This window comes from Aptenodytes forsteri, unplaced genomic scaffold, assembly GCF_000699145.1.
Source record: "Aptenodytes forsteri isolate BGI_AS27 unplaced genomic scaffold, ASM69914v1 Scaffold582, whole genome shotgun sequence".
Taxonomy (NCBI): Eukaryota; Metazoa; Chordata; class Aves; order Sphenisciformes; family Spheniscidae; genus Aptenodytes; species Aptenodytes forsteri.
The window spans coordinates 671531-692203 of NW_008795675.1; the positions used below are offsets into that span (position 1 = coordinate 671531).

General features: G+C 39.5%; 1 protein-coding gene across 1 annotated transcript in view; it reads left to right on the forward strand.

Annotated features, from left to right (window-relative positions):
• EHBP1 (EH domain binding protein 1) overlaps positions 1-19562 on the forward strand; it is a 222839-nt gene extending 203277 nt beyond the window's left edge. The window contains 3 exon segments of the mRNA XM_009282606.2: positions 18023-18122; positions 19281-19414; positions 19417-19562. Coding sequence (XP_009280881.2) covers positions 18023-18122; positions 19281-19414; positions 19417-19562 — 380 coding nt within the window.
• Positions 19563-20673: the final 1111 nt, after the last annotated feature.

Here is a 20673-nt window from a genome sequence, read left to right on the forward strand (position 1 = left end):
TTTCTTCTTAGTTTAAAATTAGAGCTTTTTTTTGATCTGAAAAAGTCTACTGAGAGGGCATAGGTACTTAGAAAGCTTTCCTCTGAATGACCTAAACAAATACTCATTTCTTATTTTTCCTGGAAGATTTGTCATCATCCTTTCTATTCTTGAAGCCAACAAATTTATATTTCTCACCTAAATTAGTTGCAGCAGCAGCATCAAAATGTCTGTGTCCTAGATTGAGGTGGTCTTATTTTAAATAAATCCCCATGCTTTCAGTCCCTATCTACACACTCTGCGGGGGAACTGTTTACCTGTACTGAGAAGCAAAGGCCAGCTCTTAAAGAGGAGACACTGACCCTTATCTAGCCTTTAACACGAGCAAAGAATTCAGTGTTGCCTTTACTCCTTCCACTCAAGTCCCCTGAGTTTGTGACAAACAGATTCATGGTGTAGCAAGCCCCTTGGGAAAATGCAAATGTCAGCAAATCACCTCTTTTAACATGGGGCAGGCTGAAGTCAAATGTCATGCCTACCATGCAATGCTCAGAAAGGTGTATGCGTTGGGGCACCCCTTTGCTTTTTCACTGTAGAACAAGATGTAAAAACTCGAGACAAAAAAAAAAAGGGGGGGGGGGAGAGAAAAAAGAAACAATTCTGGATATCTACAAGTTGGCTGATGTGACCCTGTGCCACCTACCAGTGTGCTGGCTGTGACCCAGCGATGTGATACTCCAACAAGCTGAAAGAGATGGCTGTCTCCGCTTTCTTTTGACCTCCCAAGGCAGCTGCCTGGTAGGGACCAAATGGCATGGAAGAAGAATATCTGCCTCACAGCTGCTTTCTCCAAACCGCCTGCCACAATGCCAACGTGCCCACCAGGCTCCCCTGGGAGTCAATCCCATCCCTGGCCTCCTCTCCATGGAATACCAGGACAGGATAGTTAAGATAGTTTTCTCTTCTTCAAAACATCATTAGGATTGAAAAAATGAATCTCTTGCTTGCACATTTTGCATAAATACATGGTAAGTTATCAATTGATGTTCAAACAGCTTAATTGAGTTTGAGGGGGGGAAAGGTCATTTAATTGGTCTATTGAAATGTTAACAGAAACAGATATGGCAAGGAATAGACTTTAATGGCTGCAGTGTGGCACTGATGTCTGCATTCACTTGCAAAATTGTTAATTAGGGCACTTTGGTAGTTCATTTGCTTTTGTATTGATGTGCTTAGTCCAACGAGAAATTGGGTTTGTATATGGTATTTACATGGGGCAGCAGAGACTCACCCTATAGTCAGGAGTAAGGAAAATAAAGTGTAAATCAGAATTGGTTTATGATTTGTGCCAGTGTCTTCATTAACGTGCTTCCAGTTATGCAAGTCATTTTCTAGTGGCTAGTGTATTTTTGTATGCGATTAAGTTTGATATATTTGGCTTCATTTTTTTAATCATTGTAGTAGTGGACTTGAATAATGCTATAATATTATTTTTTTTTAAGTTATGTATACAAAGCTTTTTAAACGAGATTAAAACAGACTGTACTGCAAAACAAGGAATTAGATATCTATGTTCGTTGAGCCCCTGGAAGAAGGTGTTATCTCCTTAAATGCATACCAAAAGAATATATTCAGTTGCAATTCCTGGCCCACAGTCCTCAGTGCCAGTGAAATTACAAAACCAGTCCTTAGTATATGCTTTAGGTCCATCGTAGCTCTCCTACAGAACATAAACCTTTAAGGTATTGGCATTTTGTATGTGGGAATGGCGAAATTGCACTGAGTGTCCACCTGCATTTTTTGAGGGGTGATTTAATTGCAGGGATTAATCCCGGTGCTGAAACAGGGATTATATTTGAATATTTGAATTGGCTGCAAGAAGGCTGTATTGTGTACAGTATATAATAATACATTATACCCTAGGTACTCTTTATAAACAGAGGCAGCAAGAAAAAAAACAAGTGAAAAACCAAGTAGCTATGAATCACCACTTTTACAACAGGGATCCTGTTGTCCTGCCGCAACAGGAACAGGTTAGGAGAGGTGATGACATTTTGCAGCAAATAAAGTGCTGATCTTAACAGCTCCTAAATGAAAGGGACTTTTTGCTTATTATATATATTGTAAATTCATATTTGGGCGCTGTGTCTGCCAGTTGTTTCAGAGTTTGGAGCTTTGGTACGTAGTTTGCAACGGAGCGTTTCTTTTAAACTCCAGGCGTTCTTGTAGTGAGAGTTGACATCAGCTTCATTTACTCGTATATATTTGTGAAAGTGAAGATCACAAATATGCGCAGTGCAGCTATCTAGTTCTGCAAGTTTAATCCGAGTCCCAGAAAGTTTCATTGTGGACCTATGCAAATGTATTTACATAGGAATGGGTCTTGGGTCCTTTAAAGAAGGCAACAAAGTTGGAAGACTGAGGCCAACAAATAAATGAAAGTTTCTCTAAATCCATTGGATAATAGAGGCAGTGTTAAGGCTAACCACAGTGTTGAACTAAACAGAGGGATTACTCCTGGGTTTTGCATCAGTTGTTTTCTGCCGGGTGGCCTCACTTGTCAAAACAAGGTTGACACACTTGCAAAAAAAAAAAAAAAAAAAAAAAAAGTTTAACGGACGAACATTCACATGGCACATTGAGAAAAGAAGTATGCTTAATTCCATCAAAGCTCAGAAATCAGTCATTAATTTATTCTAACCTCCAATTGTTGGTCATTTGTGAAACATCTGGCCTTTAAGTCATAGGAACCTAAACATAAGTACAATGTGAGTTCTTCTGAAGATGGGAGTTGGGTGTAGCGCGGGTGCTGTGTCGGACGAACATTCACATGGCACATTGAGAAAAGAAGTATGCTTAATTCCATCAAAGCTCAGAAATCAGTCATTAATTTATTCTAACCTCCAATTGTTGGTCATTTGTGAAACATCTGGCCTTTAAGTCATAGGAACCTAAACATAAGTACAATGTGAGTTCTTCTGAAGATGGGAGTTGGGTGTAGCGCGGGTGCTGTGTTAGCATGTGTACATGAGCGTGGGCGCACATATGTGTGTGTATTGCATAGGTTGCAACTGCCACTTAATTTCAGAGACTTTGAAACATATTAAAATGTGAAACATTAAAATGAATCCTTCAGTTAATTTACTCGCGAAATTAGATTATTGTTCATTTGCATCTTGGAAAAGTTCTGCCATTCAAAAGAGTCTCTTTCTTCATGGTGAGTTAACAGTTAGATATTTAGCAATCTTGCAGCTTGCTAGTCAGAAATAGTTTCTAATGAAGTTGAAATTTGAGATAGAAAATATATAAAAGCTTTCAGGAAAGACATACCCTATTTTCCATATGGCTAAGTAATTGTTATGATATTTGTTTTAAAGCTGGACTTAGACACTCCTGACTGCCCTCTAATTTGATATGGCTGGTCCCAGCGATGCTCCTGGAGGAAACTTTCGTAGTAGAACGCAGTGAAGGAGATAAATAATTTTGCAGCTATAAGCACATTGCAAAGTATAGAAAATAATTCGGTCGCCTTTACTGTCGGGTGGATAACAGTATTCAGGTTATTTGCCTCTGCTGGGAGTTGGAACCTGAGTGAAAAGGAACTGAATGATTAAAAGCAGATCTGAAATAAAGGTGCCACGTCAGAGCTGGCAAAATTCTGCCTTTTGTTAAGCTTAAAATAACGCCAGCTATTTAATTCTCAGGTCTGGGGTGTTGTTTTTAGTTGGGGAGGGAGTATAGTTCTTCATGTATAGCTTAAACATTGCAACGTCTCCTGTGATGAAATTTCATGTATTTCACATGAGCATAGAATGGAACTAGATTTTAAATATGATGGAAAAATTTAGATCTGTCAACCCACGCGGCTATGGGGGTATCTCAGAGCTTTCTGTCTTCAGGCATTTACCTGCTTGTACTTTTTTTTGTTTTTAAAGACCAGTGTTCCTTCTTTGGCCTGACCGTTTGCTTTTCTTGATCAGCAGAGGCTGGCTGCAGCTCTAAGGCTGTTTTGACAAACATCATGATGCTATCCAAGCATATGACAAAAAGAAAGAATTTTGAAGGCTTTGTATAAAGCAGCTCTTTCTCTTAATATTTGTTTATCCTTTCCCCCTTACTGAGTAAATAAATCTTTAATCCCCACTCCATTGTAAAATTTACTGTATCTGAATCTAGACCATTGTAACTCCTTTCAAGCCAGGTTTTATCCTTTCCTACTAAAGGGATACCTGCGATTTTGGCATCCTGACACATGTTATATTAAAAAAATCCAATGAGTAAATTAGGAGTGACTTAATGTATTTGGATTCTTAGCATTTACTTGTCCCTGCCATAGTGCAGCTAGAATTTAGCGACATAAATTTGAAGCACATGGGAATCCGTGAGCGCTCACGTGTTGCATGGTGCGTGTACACGTGTGCACATATGCACGACCCACCAACACAATACGTAAAAAGTCACGTTTCAACTTTGTTAAAGCCCTCATTTCCGAAGCACTGATGTCCAAAGTACTGGTAGGATAGTGGAGATGAGAGAAAAAAAAAAAATCTCTTTAAACAGCTTGTGAAATGTAATGTTTGAAACGGTTCTTTGAGAATGTGCAGATTATGGCTTTTGTTTTTGTTTGAAACGGTTCTTTGAGAATGTGCAGATTATGGCGCGTAGTGACTCTTTCCAGCTCTCTGGGAAATGAGCTGTTGACATTCTTTTGGGTCATCATCCGAGATAGGAGGGCAACCACAAGGATTTAGCAGATAAATTCATCCAGAAAGACCTTTATCCATTTCATTGCAACTTGGAAACGTTCATGTCGAAAAGCAGCATTAATGTAGCCCTTTTAGCCCTTCAAAGTGAGCCTTATGTTTAAAAAAAATTTTAAAATCTGGGAAATGAGCTGTTGACATTCTTTTGGGTCATCATCCGAGATAGGAGGGCAACCACAAGGATTTAGCAGATAAATTCATCCAGAAAGACCTTTATCCATTTCATTGCAACTTGGAAACGTTCATGTCGAAAAGCAGCATTAATGTAGCCCTTTTAGCCCTTCAAAGTGAGCCTTATGTTTAAAAAAAATTTTAAAAAAATCAAATGACCAGAGTAATAATTTCTTTAGGTCTTCTAAGAGGTAATTCATTATTTACATAATTCTGGAGCATAAACCCATCTTTCCTTCAAGAGGCTCTGAAATAGAATTGGGGATCTTACATGGTGAAAGAGTCTCTTTTGAATTCTAATCAACTGGATCTGTCTCAAATTCATTTCTAGTTTATTGTAAACAGTGGAATTTAAATTAATTTCTTCTTATCTTGTCTTTTGAAGAAAACTAGCAACATGTTTAAAAGGTTTTATTTTTAAATGCAGCTCAGAGTGTATTTTATTTAGGGTTTTTTTGTTCCTTTTTTTTTTTTTTTAACTTTATAAACTGGATGTCAGGCAGGATGGGTTTTGACAGCCAGACGACAGTTATGCATTAGCATAGGTGATTATGAAATAAATAGGAAAAAAAAAAAACTTTTTGACTTGAACTCGAATGATACTATATAGGCTGAATGTGCAGGCAAGGTTCCCACAATGCACTGTGAAAACCTAGGCTAACAACCACCCCGCTGCGTTGAAAACCCCCAAAAAAGACAAAAGCACAATGAAATAGAAAGCTTACCACCGGTAGCTTTCAAAACGACAAACTAGGCAAACTATACATCTCCACCACTCCAATTTTGTCAGAATGCTAATGAGCTTGCTCTGATCTTTACTCGGCTTCCCGTGTTTTCTACATCTTCAAGGACCACATGGCGCTAGCAAAATAAAGACAACTAAATGAGAATTTCGAATGCTTTTTGTGTTAGGACCTGGTGCCTTTCAGTTGACGCACTCGTTGAATATTCTCAACTTAAAAGCGTACAACAGGGGGCTGGGTATGAACTTTTTAGCAGGGGGAAATTTGTACAAAAGTAAATGAGTGTGATGAGGAAAATATGAGAAAAATTTCTGATTAATTTCCACTCTATAATATCAATGACACCTTCAGCCCCTCTCATACTCCTCTAACAAGAGATGCTGATAAAAGATGAATGATTCTGTGTTGTTCACAGTGAATGTTTAGTGGTTTTTTAATAGCGGCATTCTACATAAAAGGCACCAGGAAGTACTCTGCATTAGCAGTTGAGATCACTAGTTAATAGGATGATGTCTTTTAGCTTTTGTCACAAGATTATTAGAAAGGATGGGTTTCTGTTCTCATCCCAGCATACTTTGGAGTGCTTGTTGAGTACAAGTGCTAAAATACAGGTTTCTCGGTATTGTTTCACATGCAAAGTAAAAACCCTTTTAATGCAACACCTTTTACTTTTTTTTACCAGGTGATTTTTGTCATTGATCTCTTTTCTGCTCCCTTGAGCTGTATTAATCACTTGGAGTGGTCTGCTTCTCAATGGGGGCTTGATGATGTATGTGTGTCTAGATTCACTATCAAAAATAAATCCCTTATATGCTCTGCACCTTCACAAACCTGATTATCGAGCTGTATTTACCAGTCTGTATTATACCGTCTTGAATGCTTCTTACTGGAGTCGTCCAGACTGTAACACAAATTTGCACTGGGGAAGGGAGGAGTAAACTAGGAGGAGGCATTCTACTCCCTAAGCCAAGTTTTGTCTTTTAAAAACAATTGAATTCGCAATTCTCCTTGGAATTCTCAAAAGTAAATGCAGATTTATATTCACCAGTGTCAGGGCTAGTGGAGGAAAATGATGAATGTTCAGTTTTGCTTGAGAGATGAATTCCATTTACAAATTGTTTTTGTTACCGTCTTCAAGCTAGCAAGCAGACAGTATGAAAAATATCGGTGCATACACGTAAGGAGAAAGAAATCATTATGTTTTTTTCGTATTTTCATATCTTACCTAAATCAGAAACAATGAATTAATAACACTGTAAGTTTTATAGCAGTTTGCCAGCCTTGCTTCCCTACACTGTTGTTTTGCTTAGCTCAGCATGATTAATCTCAGGTGAACTGAAAACTTGCCAAACCGCGAGATGGTAGAGAGTTGTCCAACCATATTGTGAAAGGCAACTATGCACATGCCGAAGCACAGCAAGAGAAAGGACGGTATAACAACAGCAGTTCTGGCAAGGTAGAAAATTTTAAAGTATCGCTGAAAACAACATCTTTACCATTTACCTTTTTACATTTAGCATAAAAAGTGAGTGAAAGCGTTTCAAAAAATTCTGAATATGTGAATGATACATGTGTGGCACTGGTTTGTTTTTTTGCTGGTGCTAGTTTGTGAGCATTCCCTATTGGAAATACCTAACGATTAGGAGGCTAGAAGGATATTACTAATAGCAATTTCTGTTGGACAGTAAAAAAGGTTTTTGACATGAGCACAAGAGTTAGTGATTTTTATTGTAACATGGTAACAGTTCACAAAACTGCGCATTGGTAGTTACTGCTTTTTTTGAAGCAAAGCAATATTATAAAGCATTTGATAAGATCCTTTCTCTCCAGTGTTCAGGAATGTTAACTTGCTGCCAGGTTTATGGTAATGGGAGTTTTGGCAACTACCAATACCCTGGGTGAAAGAAGTGCAACGACATTACGATCAAGGTCTTGTTTACAATATGGTAACTGTGCTTCTACGTTGCATCCAAGTGTGACTTGACTGACCTGAATCCCACTGAAGCCTGCAGAGCTCTGTAGAAATGCCTGCTAGTACTGAATCCATGCAGTGCAAAGCCATTCATTAAAATTTGTTAATGCAAATAAACTGGCATGCCAGTAAGCTGTTTCTCTGATGTGAGTCTTCAGGGTCCAGATCTTTCATACACAAATTTCTGCACAAGTATTGGTTTTGTAGTTGCCAGAATCATGCATTTTATGAGTGATTGAGAACTTCTTGAGTTCTTGAGGCTTGTCAATCTTTCTCCAGTTTCCCTTCTGTCATGTTGCCTCCATGGTCTCTTACTGGCAAACTCTTTCCTCTCCAGTCTCCATCTTCTCCCATTGGCAGTTCCCGTGAAGCAATCTTGACTCGCTTTTGATAAAGGAAAACCATCTGGCCATACTTTTCCAAATACCCAGCATTTCTACAGCTGAGGAGCTCCCACAGAACGAACACACCATGCCAAACCCTGGAGTTCACAATTCTGACTCTCTAACTCACCACATCTCTTCAGTCTTAGATATGTGCATTGGTAGGCAGAAGTTCCCAGGATGAGACCTTTCCAAGACCAGACGTGGGCAGTGTCCATGTTCAGCCTTCCCAGGCCGAGTTCATCAAATCATTAAAGCAGCTCAGCAGCAACAATGACCATATTTTTTTTTTCAAAGTAACACAGAATTGCCATTGGCTGGAAGGGCTGAATGGTAAGTCAGCCTCCTCTCCATGCGCTCCCCTGGCTTGTAGCCTCATCATTGCCTTAAAAGAACCTGTCAACAAAGTGAAGCCAGCTTGAAGAAGAGAGCCCAAGCGCAGCGCTGCCCGCGTAGCAGGAGGCTACTCTGGGAGAGCCCTAGGTGCTATGAATAGACTTGCGAGCCTTCCAAAAGTCTTGCAAGACCCAACAGACACTTGCTTCTTTTAACTGATTTCCATCTTTCTTTGTGGTATTGCAATATAAATGCCCTTTCATGTGGTAGGTATAGTCCTTGGCTTTATGCCTGGAAGTTAGCTTTCTTTACAATCAGTGCCTGCCTGTAAAGAGAAGGCGAGGAGAAAGGCACTTTGGTCACCCCAGGACTCCCGGCCCACGATGCCACTGTAGTCTGCAGAAAGCCCTGTTATTTTTTCTTGGTTTTCTCCTGTTTACACCTTTTCTATCAAAACTGGAAACTGTGGGGCCCCAGGACACCTCAACCTAGCTGAACTTGCCCAGTTAGCCCTGGGAAGCTTTGGATCCCAGAACTACAAACCTACCAGCTCCCAGTAAGAGTAGGCGTCTTCATTAACACCAGTACAAGGTCACATTCAATGCCAGCCATCATCTCACTTCAGGCAGTTGCTTGGGTTAAATTCAGCCCTGTCCCTTAAAGAAGTCATTTTATACTGACCATCGCCCCTTCCCAGCTCTAGGAGAATATGTTCTGAAGGAAGTAAGGCAACATTTGGTAAAAATGGGATAATATGCTGCCTAGTAGAGCACAATTCAACGACTTTAAGGTTAACTGGCCTCTAACTTCAGAATCTTACCCAGCCATCACTTGCCAAGTAAACAGGCAACTGGTCTATGGAATAGTTATGAGCCATAGAGGAATTACTGTCACTCATAACAAAGCATCCAACTCTACTTGTCAACCTGCAAGCGAAATAGTTCGTTTGCCAGACCATCATCCCCTTCTTGGTGGATTTCCAAGTGTGAACTACTGTTTTTTTCCATAGCTTCAAAGGTTCAAGTGTATCAGTTAATGGTGCGTGTTTCCTGTGCTGCAAGCAAAGGTCTGATGTATACTTTTCCCAAGCCTGTGCTTCTTCTGAAGTTGTGCTACATGAGAAAATTTGGGTACAAAGAATAGCAGAGGGTGATAAAGGGCAAGCGTTGGCTCTGCTCAGTGCTAGGATCCCTGCAGGCACTGTCCTCAAGGCAGAAAGCATCGCTTTCTTACAGGAGTCTCTCCAGATGTTTCAGTTGAATCTCACCTCTTCTTGTCTGAATTTTGGGCCACAAACCATGTGTTTTCTTGGTCTGGATTGATGGTCCCACATTTAAAATATATTTGTAGTCTTTATTAAGCCCAAGCATTCTGTTTCTGTTGATTTTCTATTATTTTCTGGTCACCACTGTGTTGACTTGTCATGTAGAGAAAATCAGCAGTCTTTCAGGCAATTCGTCTTTTGTTTTGGTCCTGTGATAATTTCAGGTTGCCAAGACTGCAGGCCACAAACATTTGTCTTCCTGTGGGTCAGTCCACTCCAGGTACAATAAATCCTCGCATGCGCTGAGATGTGGTCAGAACCCTGACCTTCTGTTTACACAGCTCTCAAAATTTTAAATAGCCTCTCTGATTTATTATGCTTCAGAAACCAAAGAAATTACAAGTTTCCTGCTTGATATTAAGCTAATTTGATGTGGGCTTGTGATAAAGGCATTCCCTTGGCTGCAGCTCCATTTCGTTAGGGTTACAGTACTTTTGGGGGCTGAAATAGAGTCAGACAATGCACTGCAATGTAACTCTGCCTGGCAGATTCTTGGCAGTCGTTACCTGCCTTTATGAGACTCCATTGTGTGGACATCAATGTCTCCTTCTCAGCTGCTCTCAGGCAGCAAGTTAGTGGCCGTGAATTTGCCTTTCTAATGTTCCTTAGGCATTTTCCCATCCAGTTCAGACTCAGAAAGTTGTGCTAGGGCTTCATCTGCTACCTAGCTTTCTGCAGTGTCATCTAAACAATGGTCCCATCCTGTTTATCTCTTGGTGGCTATTCTTGTTCATTTTCAGTGATTTTTAATAACTGAGGAGGTCCTCGTTCAGTGAAAGGAAGAAGTATTCTGGAAGAAAGCTGGGCATGGTAATCTGAAATGGGAGGCATGAAGCTCAAGATAGAGCAGCCCATCTATTCATGCTGTGGAGCACCTACTGCAGGGTCCGTTTTGACACTTAAACTTTGAAGAATTATTTTAACCAAAATTCTGAGCTTTTACACCAAAGGTTGTCCTCTGAGAGCAGAGGAGGGTGATTTTTCAGAAAACAGGTCTCTTCTGGGATGCCTCAGTTTCACTCAGTGAAAAACTGTGGATTGCTAGTCGTTTAAAAATCTTTGCCATAGCTTTCAGTTGGGTCAGACACATTTTGCGGTAGGTCTGGAGTAACCCTCCTTTATGAAGAACATCTCTTGTGAATATAGGCTTTTCTGCTTAAGTATTTGTTAAATTCAGTAACTCACATTAAAAACAAGAGCTCATCTGTGTATAAGCTGTTCACAGTGAGCAAGATGAGAAGACTATTAAAATCAGTGGGAAGTCCACCGTTGACTTCAAAGGGTTCGAGACCTTCCATCAGCCTTTGTTAGCAATGTGAAGTTGGTCAGCTAAAACACCCGGCGTTGTTTCTCGTCCCTTCCCGTGTTTCCTTTCCGTAAAGCTGTAATTGCCACAGTGGATCAGCCCCACGGTCTGGTCCAGAACCCTGCCCCGTAGAGAGACAGGTATGCGTTGAACCCAGGCAAGGGCAAGAAACTCCGCAGGAGCTGGTTACAGGCTAACCTGGCCCCAGGGAACATTTCATTTAACCTCTAAAAATCAAAGGTTAGCACATGTCCTAAAACAGGAGGATCCAATTCTTACCTCCTGTGTTTGTTTGTTTGTTTGTATATTTATCACTACAGCTTTGCCTTTCCATATTCAACATTCAACCTGGTTTTAATTCTTGCTGAGCTCTTAGTTTCAACATTGCCTCATGGCGACGAGTTCTACTGGTAAATGATGAGGCTTTGAGGAAAGATCGTTCTTTTTATCGGTTTTAAACACACCGCCTTCAATTTCAGTGAATTTCCCCAGGTTCTTACGAGACAAGATGAGACACATCCTAGAACTATTCTTTATTTGCCATTCATGTTCTCCTTCAGGTAAACAAGCCAATCTGTCCGCTCACTCCTAATACAGAAACTCATAAAAACCTGTCCCCATGATTGGGTGAATGCAACTTTTTTATTCAGCAGGCAAATAAAAGCAGTGGCGTACATTTTCAAAAGACCTTCCCATTAAATTTGTGGAATTTGCTAGTGTTTGGACGGCTCTCAGTGGTCATCTAGCTTCTGTCAACTAACAAATAGCCCAGAAAGAGGAGCAGAGCGAAGTTGGCCAGTTTTTGTCGTTATTCGCTCCGCTCTAGTTCACATGCACTGGCATTCTCCTTGCTGGCCTCTTCACCCAAGTATGTTGAGTGAAGAAAGCTTCTTCTATTCTATTTTAAAACTGTGTGTAAACATCAGCAAATGGGTGAAGAATGGGCTCTGTCTTAAGCAGGTTGTTTTTCATGTAGTTCTGTTGAGGTAAATAGGGAGACATGGTGAGTTTTCTGTGTTTAACCATGACACCATGGCACACACACTATACACAGTGCAAATAAAATTTAAAAACAATTACTGCTTAAGATGGCATACAAAGTGATTTCTGTAAACCTGTTATTTCTTGCCAGATTGAATGGGCTGGTTTGGGATGCTGATAGAAAGCCTTTATTATTTATCTTCCACAGGTTGTAATTCATTTTTGCACAACAGCTAAATACATTTACATTTAAGGATTTTTAAAAAAATATTAATCTGTTGGCTTATCTTGACAGATTTACGACAGTATAAAGTGTAGAGGAGTTACTGTGTTCATCCATTTACACTGTAAACTGATCTTGTCCCTGCATGTTGCTGCTTTTTCTTCCTTTTAAGTGGTATTCACAGTATTTCGTAGCACTTTATTCTCTGTTTTCTTAGCAATGTACAGTTTTACTATGTTAATCCATATTGGGTTTATCTAATGACTAGCTGCCCAAACGGCTTAAACTAATGGGTCTAATGGCACATATTCATACTGATAGCTGGCTGAGCATAAGGGGTGTGTTTGGAAGTATTTTTAGCAGGAAAGGAAAAAAAAAATAGAAATTGGTTTTCAAATTGATTCAGAAGAGATATTTGTCAAGATGCTTCTTATTTAAATATTTAACAAATAATTAGCTTACAGTGTAAACGAAAATCCATTTACAAATCCTGAAGAATGTGAAGGAAAAGGTATTTTTTAAAGACTGCCTGGAAGCTGTACAATGTTAAAATAAGCTAGTCGTTTTTATTGTTCTCAAAAATGGTAACATATAAACATGCTTGTAATTCTTGAGCATTGTAGCTGAAAATTGGCTCAAGCTGGTTTTGAATAACAGTCAAGAAAATTATATTTGAATATGTGTGATGAACCACAGGAGAAAAGAAAGGGGTTTGGGGTGGGGTTTGGGTGGTTTTTTGCTATCATTAAAATTCTGGCTATCATTATTTTGGTTATCATTAAAATTTGTCCCAGTAAGGGACAAAATCACCAAACTTTATGCTGCAGCCTTGACTGAATCCTGCGCAGGAGCTATCACAGTGCAGAATCATAACTCAGAAGTCAGTAGGAGTTTCTTGTATCTGAGGGCAGAATTTAGTGTCTTGTGCTATTCCAGGCTTGGAGTTGGCTCGTTCCTAATCATTGAGGAGGGTTCTGGTAGATGTCAAGTGAAGAGAAGAATAGAGCGTGCATCCTTCACCACTCAAGCCAGACAATGAAATTAGAAAATGGCACTGAGAGTTGCTGTGAGAGAATTCCCCTGGATTCCTAGAGGAAGAATAAAACAAGAATGTATTGATTTAAAAAAAAAAAAAAGAAAATAAAAAAAAAAAAAGCATGTATAGTTCCCCTGGATTCCTAGAGGAAGAATAAAACAAGAATGTATTGATTTAAAAAAAAAAAAAAGAAAATAAAAAAAAAAAAAGAAAGTAGAGAGGAAGAGGGGAAAAAGAAAATAAATTAGAGAAACCTTGCCAGAATCCTCCTCAGAACCTATCTAATAATAAAGTCCAACATTAAAAGCTGTGTTGTCTTTTATATTAAAGGCGCGTGTACTTACTGTTTCGTCTTAGTTTCTGGTTCTGCATTTTTCAAATCTCTTACCGAGCATTTTGCACGCATATGATGTTTGCAGCACTACGCGCTCTTATTTGAAGGCTGTTTTGAGAAGTCATTATTGAGCTATAGGATAAAAAGGTATAAGCATAATTATGTGTTAAAGAGAATAAATATGTTCTGCTAGATAGTTAACCAGGTGAGGTTAAACAAGATAAGATGAATTCTGGTCTTTTTAGAAAACTGACAGTCTTCATTTTAAGCTACAATGTAAAGTGCTTTATCCTGAGATTAGGTATTGTGGCAGAAGCTAAAACTGCCTTTTTCCCCTAACCGTGCCAGAATACAACCTCCTTTTCTTTTTGCGCTAACAAGACTGCTTTACCACCACAGCCCACTCTAAGTAATTAAATCAATCCTTTGTACTTACCGTATTCTCCTCTAGTGACGGTACTAGATCTGATTATATGCTTCATGCATATTCAAAGTACGGCACTGACAGCTCTTTAATGAGCTCTTACTTAATCAGTACGAACAATGTTCATCTTGTTCTTTTTTTCCTCATACATTAGAGCTAGGAACAGTTGGGGAAAAAATGAAACATCCAGCATTCATTTGAAAAATATATTGTACTTTGAAAAGTGTCTAAGCTGGGGAAGTTGCATTCTGCCCTTTAAAAGTCTGATGGACAAATTGGATTACTAGTATTGGATTAAATAACAAATGGTTAGAGGAGAAATGAGAAAAGCTCGCTGTGATCACAGGCTTTAATATTTTTTGTTACTTATAAAGCTGAAGGGGTCTTTAACCAGTTATTAAAGTCAGGATTAATTTGTAATGGTCCAACTTACTAGCTTTAAAAGGGTTTTGTTGTTGTTGTTGTTGTTTTTATCGAAAACAATAGTGTAATGCATGTATTATGGAAAAAAATTTAAGTTTAAGATCTGTGGACTATTTATAGATTTTCATCATCTTGTACTGGCTCAGATAAGGGGTTTGCATGTGTGGGATCGATTTGTTCTCAAACATGTTTTTCGCTTCATTTAAATAACCTATACAGTATTTTTTTTTCCCCAAGAACAACATAGATATTTTCCCAATTTTAATTTTCAAGCATTTGCAGGAAGTCAATTAAATCCTTGTTTTACACTTGGAAAGTGAAAACAAAAACAACCCCAGCAGCAGCAGGGTTTTACAGAGTGAAACTGTGTTTAAGAAAGGCTTTTTTAAAATTTTTTATTTAGAAATTGTAAATGTGAGTTTAGTTTGCAATATCGCTGCAGTAACAACACTCAGTTTTTCTTTGTTGAAAGTGTTTCACGTGCATCCTTCCACCAAGGAAAAAGAACAAATTAAGTAATGTGCTAATGGTATTGTATTGGCTGAAAAGAGTTATTTAAATTTTTTATATATGGCAATTCATCTTTATTTTGCTTGCCTGGGAAGAATCTGTTTCAGCTCCATGCGCAAGAATTTAAAAGCTGATGGTCAACAAATAAAATATCAGCATCGACTGCTATTAATATTGCACACATGTGTCATTTCACTGATCAAAAAGGCCTTCGCCAGGGTACAATTGGCCTTTTTCCAAATTGCAAGCTTTTTCTCAGCTTTTTCTTTTTTACTCTTTCTTCTTTTGTTGCTGCCCGGGGATTTGTGCCTATCGCAGCCGATATCACATGACCGGTGTCAGGGCATCACATGGGTCCAAAGCGAATACAAAAACAGATTAAAAATTCTGTAAAAACAATCAAGACTTTGTTAACTCACTTTTAAACCAGCGTATTCTATGGATATCACGTGTGCTTCAGTGTCAGCGTGGAAATATCAAAATGGGCACCTGTTCAGATCTGACTCGACAGCTCCAAGCTTTACCTAGATCTTTTCTTGTTATATGTTGCAACTAACTTTATTTAGGAGGAATGCATTAATAGAGAGAAGTTTATGTTCTTGCCCTGAGATTGCATGGCATGAAATTCAAGTTCAGGTCCACTGTTGAGTCAAACTCCTTTGAAACATTTCTGTCTCTCATTTCTTTTTCAAGGCATGCAAAATTAAATACAGCAAAAGCTTTCATTTATAATGGCATCTTTTAGCCAGAGATCCCAGACCACCCCAAACCCAAAAAATTTAGTGTCATAAATTGATTAAAGTGTTACTATGGCCATGTATGTCTGGTTGTGAGAACTTTTTTTCACTGGCAGTGTGGCAATCTCATGCGTCACAGAATAGACCGGTCATTTTGCAAGGATAAAAAAGGCAATGTATCCTCTTTTTCTTTCCCTCTCCCCCAAATAAATTTCAGCTACTTGGTGCATTTCAATGAAAGGTTGCTAATATTGATTATCATCTACTTCTAAAAGCAGACCTTGTTAGAGGGACCAATACAGCAACACCTTTGATCTGTAACTTAACAGCAAAGTGTACTTATAAGTTTTAATCCTCCTTGGGGGAGTGCTGAACTGCTGAATATTATTGTAAATGCTGTGGTGTAATATTTTCTGCACAAAACCAGAAGTTGAAGGTCTTGGGGGAGAGCATTTCTACGTGACAAATTTCTTCGTTCATTGCTCCATTGTCCAGGAGCTGGACCCTGCTTCTTCTGCTTGGAAAAAGGCTGCAGGGCTATCCCCACTTTAGGATGCTCTGCCCTTCCCTTCTTGCCGCTAGCAAATTGTGTACCCTAAAAGCACCCTTCCAAGGAACAGTTTCATCAACCAGGAGCTTCCCAGGTTGATAAATGGATACGGGGGCTTGTTTCACATCAGAAAGAAGAGCACACCAAATGGCGTAACTTTTTCTTACTGTGTGGGTCCACCAGCTCCACCCCGAGCTGACCCACTTCCTTGTTCATCTCCTTTACCTTCCCTTGTGTGGATGCACCAAGCCCACAGGCCACAGCGGGGCAAATCAAAGTTTGGAGAAGGCTGCTGACCTTCCCTTGCACGCAGCAGGGTCATAGCTGGGTGAGGAGGTGGTTCTCCATGCAGATCTGGGCTTGCACACTACCGTGGCATTGGGGTGTGAACATGCACGTGGCAGGCACGTACGTGCAAGCATTTCAAACACTCCCATCCAGAAATTGAAAGCTTTCTTTTAGAGCAAAACAATATTTTTTCTGGTGTCTTTCCAGCTTCTGATGCTGGAAATTGCTTCTCTGCAACTAGGGATCCTATGGTTTAAGTTAATAAGATAGCTTCCCCAAGTGTACAGCACCTTGCATCAGAGATTTCAAAACCCTTTACAAACATCCAAGAATTAACTTTTAGCGCCCTTGCAAGATCGGTATGGGTATTATCCCCATATTACACACAAGGCGCTTAAACTCAGAGATCTGCCCACAGTCTCCCGGTGAAGCAGTGTCGAAGCTGAGAGAAGTACTCAGAAGACCCAGCTCATGCTCCTTTGCCACTATTCCAGGTTTCTTCCCAGATTAATTTTAACCATAAGAAATGTGTGAGTTTCATAATTCAATGAGGACCATATAGTCTTTGCTCCTCAGCTCAACTTGAGAGATGAGAATGGCAGGTCACTACAGAGGTGCAGTCTCCACAAAGGAATTTGATGAGGTTTCTCCTAGTCCATGAGTTCAGAGAGAGTGAAATTTGGCTAGGCGACCCTGCTACGTGGAAAAGACAGTCAGGAGCCTTCTGGGTGCTTGTCTGCCTTTTCCCCACATGGCCTGATGGTGCAGAGATGGTAACGTAGAGTCTTATAGAGTCTGGTAGAGTGTAGTACTGCCTGCGGGTAGGCTATGGAGGGTCCTGATCCTGGCTGGAAGGCAATGATGGATGTGGGCTGGGGAAAGGAATGCTAGTCCATGCATACACACATGGGGACCCTTAGGCACCTGGACCCCAGAATTATTTGTATTTGGGCTCCCTTTGATTGCGGGTGAAGAGAGGAGCAGCTCCTTCCAGCTCATCGTCTGGAAGAGTAGCCATAAGCACAGAGAAGCTGAGCAGGTGCCTGCGCCTCGGCCAAGGGTTCAGGATTACCATCTGCTCTGCAGCTACTTTGATCCCTACCACGTCATCCTGACTGTGCTGGGTTTGTATGGGTGGAGTGGCTCTTGCCCACAAGGATTGTTTTTGTGTTTGGAAGATTGTGATGACCAGACATCTTTTAGCAGCAAGGTTTTTTTCATTGGGAACATCACAACAATATAGTTATTTCGGGAGAATTTAAAAGATACAGTACTTTTAAAAAGGTGTTTATTTAGGTCAGGGTATCAGCATGATAAAGAACACTAAAATACATGCTGAAGAGTGGCTGCTTTCAAAGATTTAGTCATGGAGCAAGCAGGATTGGGTGGCAGGACTTGCAGCCATATGATATTTTTACCATTTACTATATGCCTTGTAATGCTCAATGATATCGGAGACCGATACTCCAAAACCCGAAATGAAATATGTAGCTCAATTTGTAAAATGCCAGGTAAGTAATGAAATTCTTTCAATTGCAGGAAGAAACACAGAAGAAGAAGAAGCTATGATGCAGGAATGGTTCATGCTGGTTAATAAGAAGAATGCCTTAATAAGACGAATGAACCAGCTTTCTCTTCTGTAAGTATGGATGGATACATGTATTTACAAAAAGATGATTTACTGGAATATTTGCCCAGCAGATAGATGCAAAACTTTTTTAGTTTATTCCCATTAGTCTTCAAAAATGTTCCCTCAAAAGTGAGTAGCATGGATGATTTGTGGAACACATCGAGTAACTTGTTTTTCTCATATTTCAGACTTGAAAATGAGAAGCGTGCAATGACACAAGATTAGCCAGAGCTGTGGAAAAAAAAAAAAATAAAGAAATATTAAGCACAGTTACATTTTCAAAGGCCCAACAGTAGAATAAAATTACATTTTAGAAATGCGCAAATAGATTTGGATTGTGCCTCAGATGTGACAGGTGAAGACTATTCGAAGAGAGAGCAAAATTTGAGTCGCTACCTGCTTCGTAGAAATCCTCAATCCTATCACTAGTTCAGCAGCACTGGACTGCTGAAAGGATATTAGTGAATCAGTCACAGTGCAATGATACTACCAATACTGCAAAGTAAGGACAAATAAACTTTTTTCACTAGCACCGGCGAGGAAGGGAGAAGACGCTGCTCATTTTTAGAGGTGTTCTGCCCTTGGCGCTTCTTTTCCAGCTTCTTTCGTTTTGATTATATTTCTTTCAGTAATGCCACCTAGTGTAGATGCCTGCATACTTCCCTGGGAAGAGCCTGTGCTCACAAATTTCCTACCGTGTCTGAACTTGACAGAAGATTCTACCTTCAAAATATTAAGCTTTCTAATCCCGTGTCTAATTTTCATTATTCATTAGGTCAGAATGTATATAGGATAATACTTCCAGTGTCATATTGTCTTGGTGAATAGGCTGATGCTGGAATTTGTTCATTAGATCCGGGGGAATGTTTTATACTTAGGACATTCCACAACAGCTGCTCCAAGGATGAATATGAAATAATTACGTCCTGTAGCACAATAGAGTTAAACTGACTGAATTAAAGCCGACATTATAGAAAATGAAAAGGCCCTGTTACTGAATATGCCACCTGAGCAAGGTTTTAAGTTTGTGTATCATTTGTTTGGAGTAGCTTAAAGTTGAAGAGAAAAGTCGGTTACGAGTCCTAAAATCAATGTAAGTTAAAGGTTCTTTTAAGTGTTTAATGATTTAGTAATTAACATATTGATGAACTTTTGTAACTTGCCTAGGGAAAAAGAACATGACCTAGAAAGGCGCTACGAACTGCTGAACCGGGAGCTAAGAGCAATGCTTGCTATTGAAGGTAAGAGCAATGCTGGGTACCAAGGGAAGGAAAATGCTTGCTGCCGAAGGTGGCTACCTGAAAGTACAAACACGGAGGCTTTTCTGAAGCCCAGTTAAGAATTAATGCAGATATTTACATCATTTCAAGTGGTAGCACACAGCAAATACGCTGGGTCCACGATCCCATTCTTAAGTTTTATTCAGGGGGAGGGGGAAGTCCAAGATAAGGGGCAGAGAAATATGGGCTCCTTGGAATAAACTTTGAAAACAAAGTGATGAGGAAGTAAAGAATATTTGTCTGGGGATTATTATTTTTTGCTGCAGTAATGCTCTCCTGGCTTTCCTGTGGCATTGCGCTGCTTCGGGTGCTGCAGAAAATGGAAGGGGTGACCCACAGAAGGGAGCGTCCTTCCTTTTAGTCTTTCAGATCTGGTTTACAATGGTATTTCACTGGAAAAAAAAGTCTCATCAGGTTTGGTGGTAAAACACTACGTTTGCCAAGTAAATATTTCATCGCAACCAACACCAGGATTAGTGCGATCCTTTGCACAGATTTCCTCCCTTCTCTGCAACTCTCCTGAGTTTAGTCACCTTACCTGAATGAAAACTCATGGGAAGATTGACACGCGGGATAAATGAAACAATTGCATCCTTTCCGTAGGGCTTTCAAGTGAATTGTACAATAATCCTGGGGATGATTCATAATAAAAAATAAACATCCAGATAGCTTAAACCATTGCTTGCATTATTTTCTTATTTAAATATCTTAAGTGTTTTCTAATGCTGCACTGCTTATACCTCTCAGTCACAAATGCTGTCTTATAGTTCAAAGATGTTTGCTTAAAAGTTAATCCTTTGGGCTCTGTAAAATGGACCTTTTGTCTAATCAATGCAAATTGATTTTGCTATTCTGTATTGACCTCTCAACCCTTTGACTGTCCATGGTAATTTCTTTCTTCACCTGATAAGGTACCTGATCCATAATAAATCAATTCTAATTAGTTTGGAGACTTCACCGGGAGCATAAGTTTGTCAGAAAAAAGCAGCAGGTTTCAGGTAGCTTTCCATCTGTGGTTATATTTTTTGCATAAGACTATATTCACTATATTCTTGGATAAACTTGAGTCATAAATATATACATTGCTTTCTGCAGAGACAAGCCAGTTTAATTGGGAATCATACTAATGAAATATTTAAAACAAAATACTCTAAAGCCAGGCAGGAGTTAAGAGATACTGGATTTAAATCCGAAATTTCAATGCTTAATTGCCTCTTATATGTTTTACTGTCTTGGAATGTCCTAGCAGCAGCCTTTGAATGTCTAGCAGCCTATGCCAT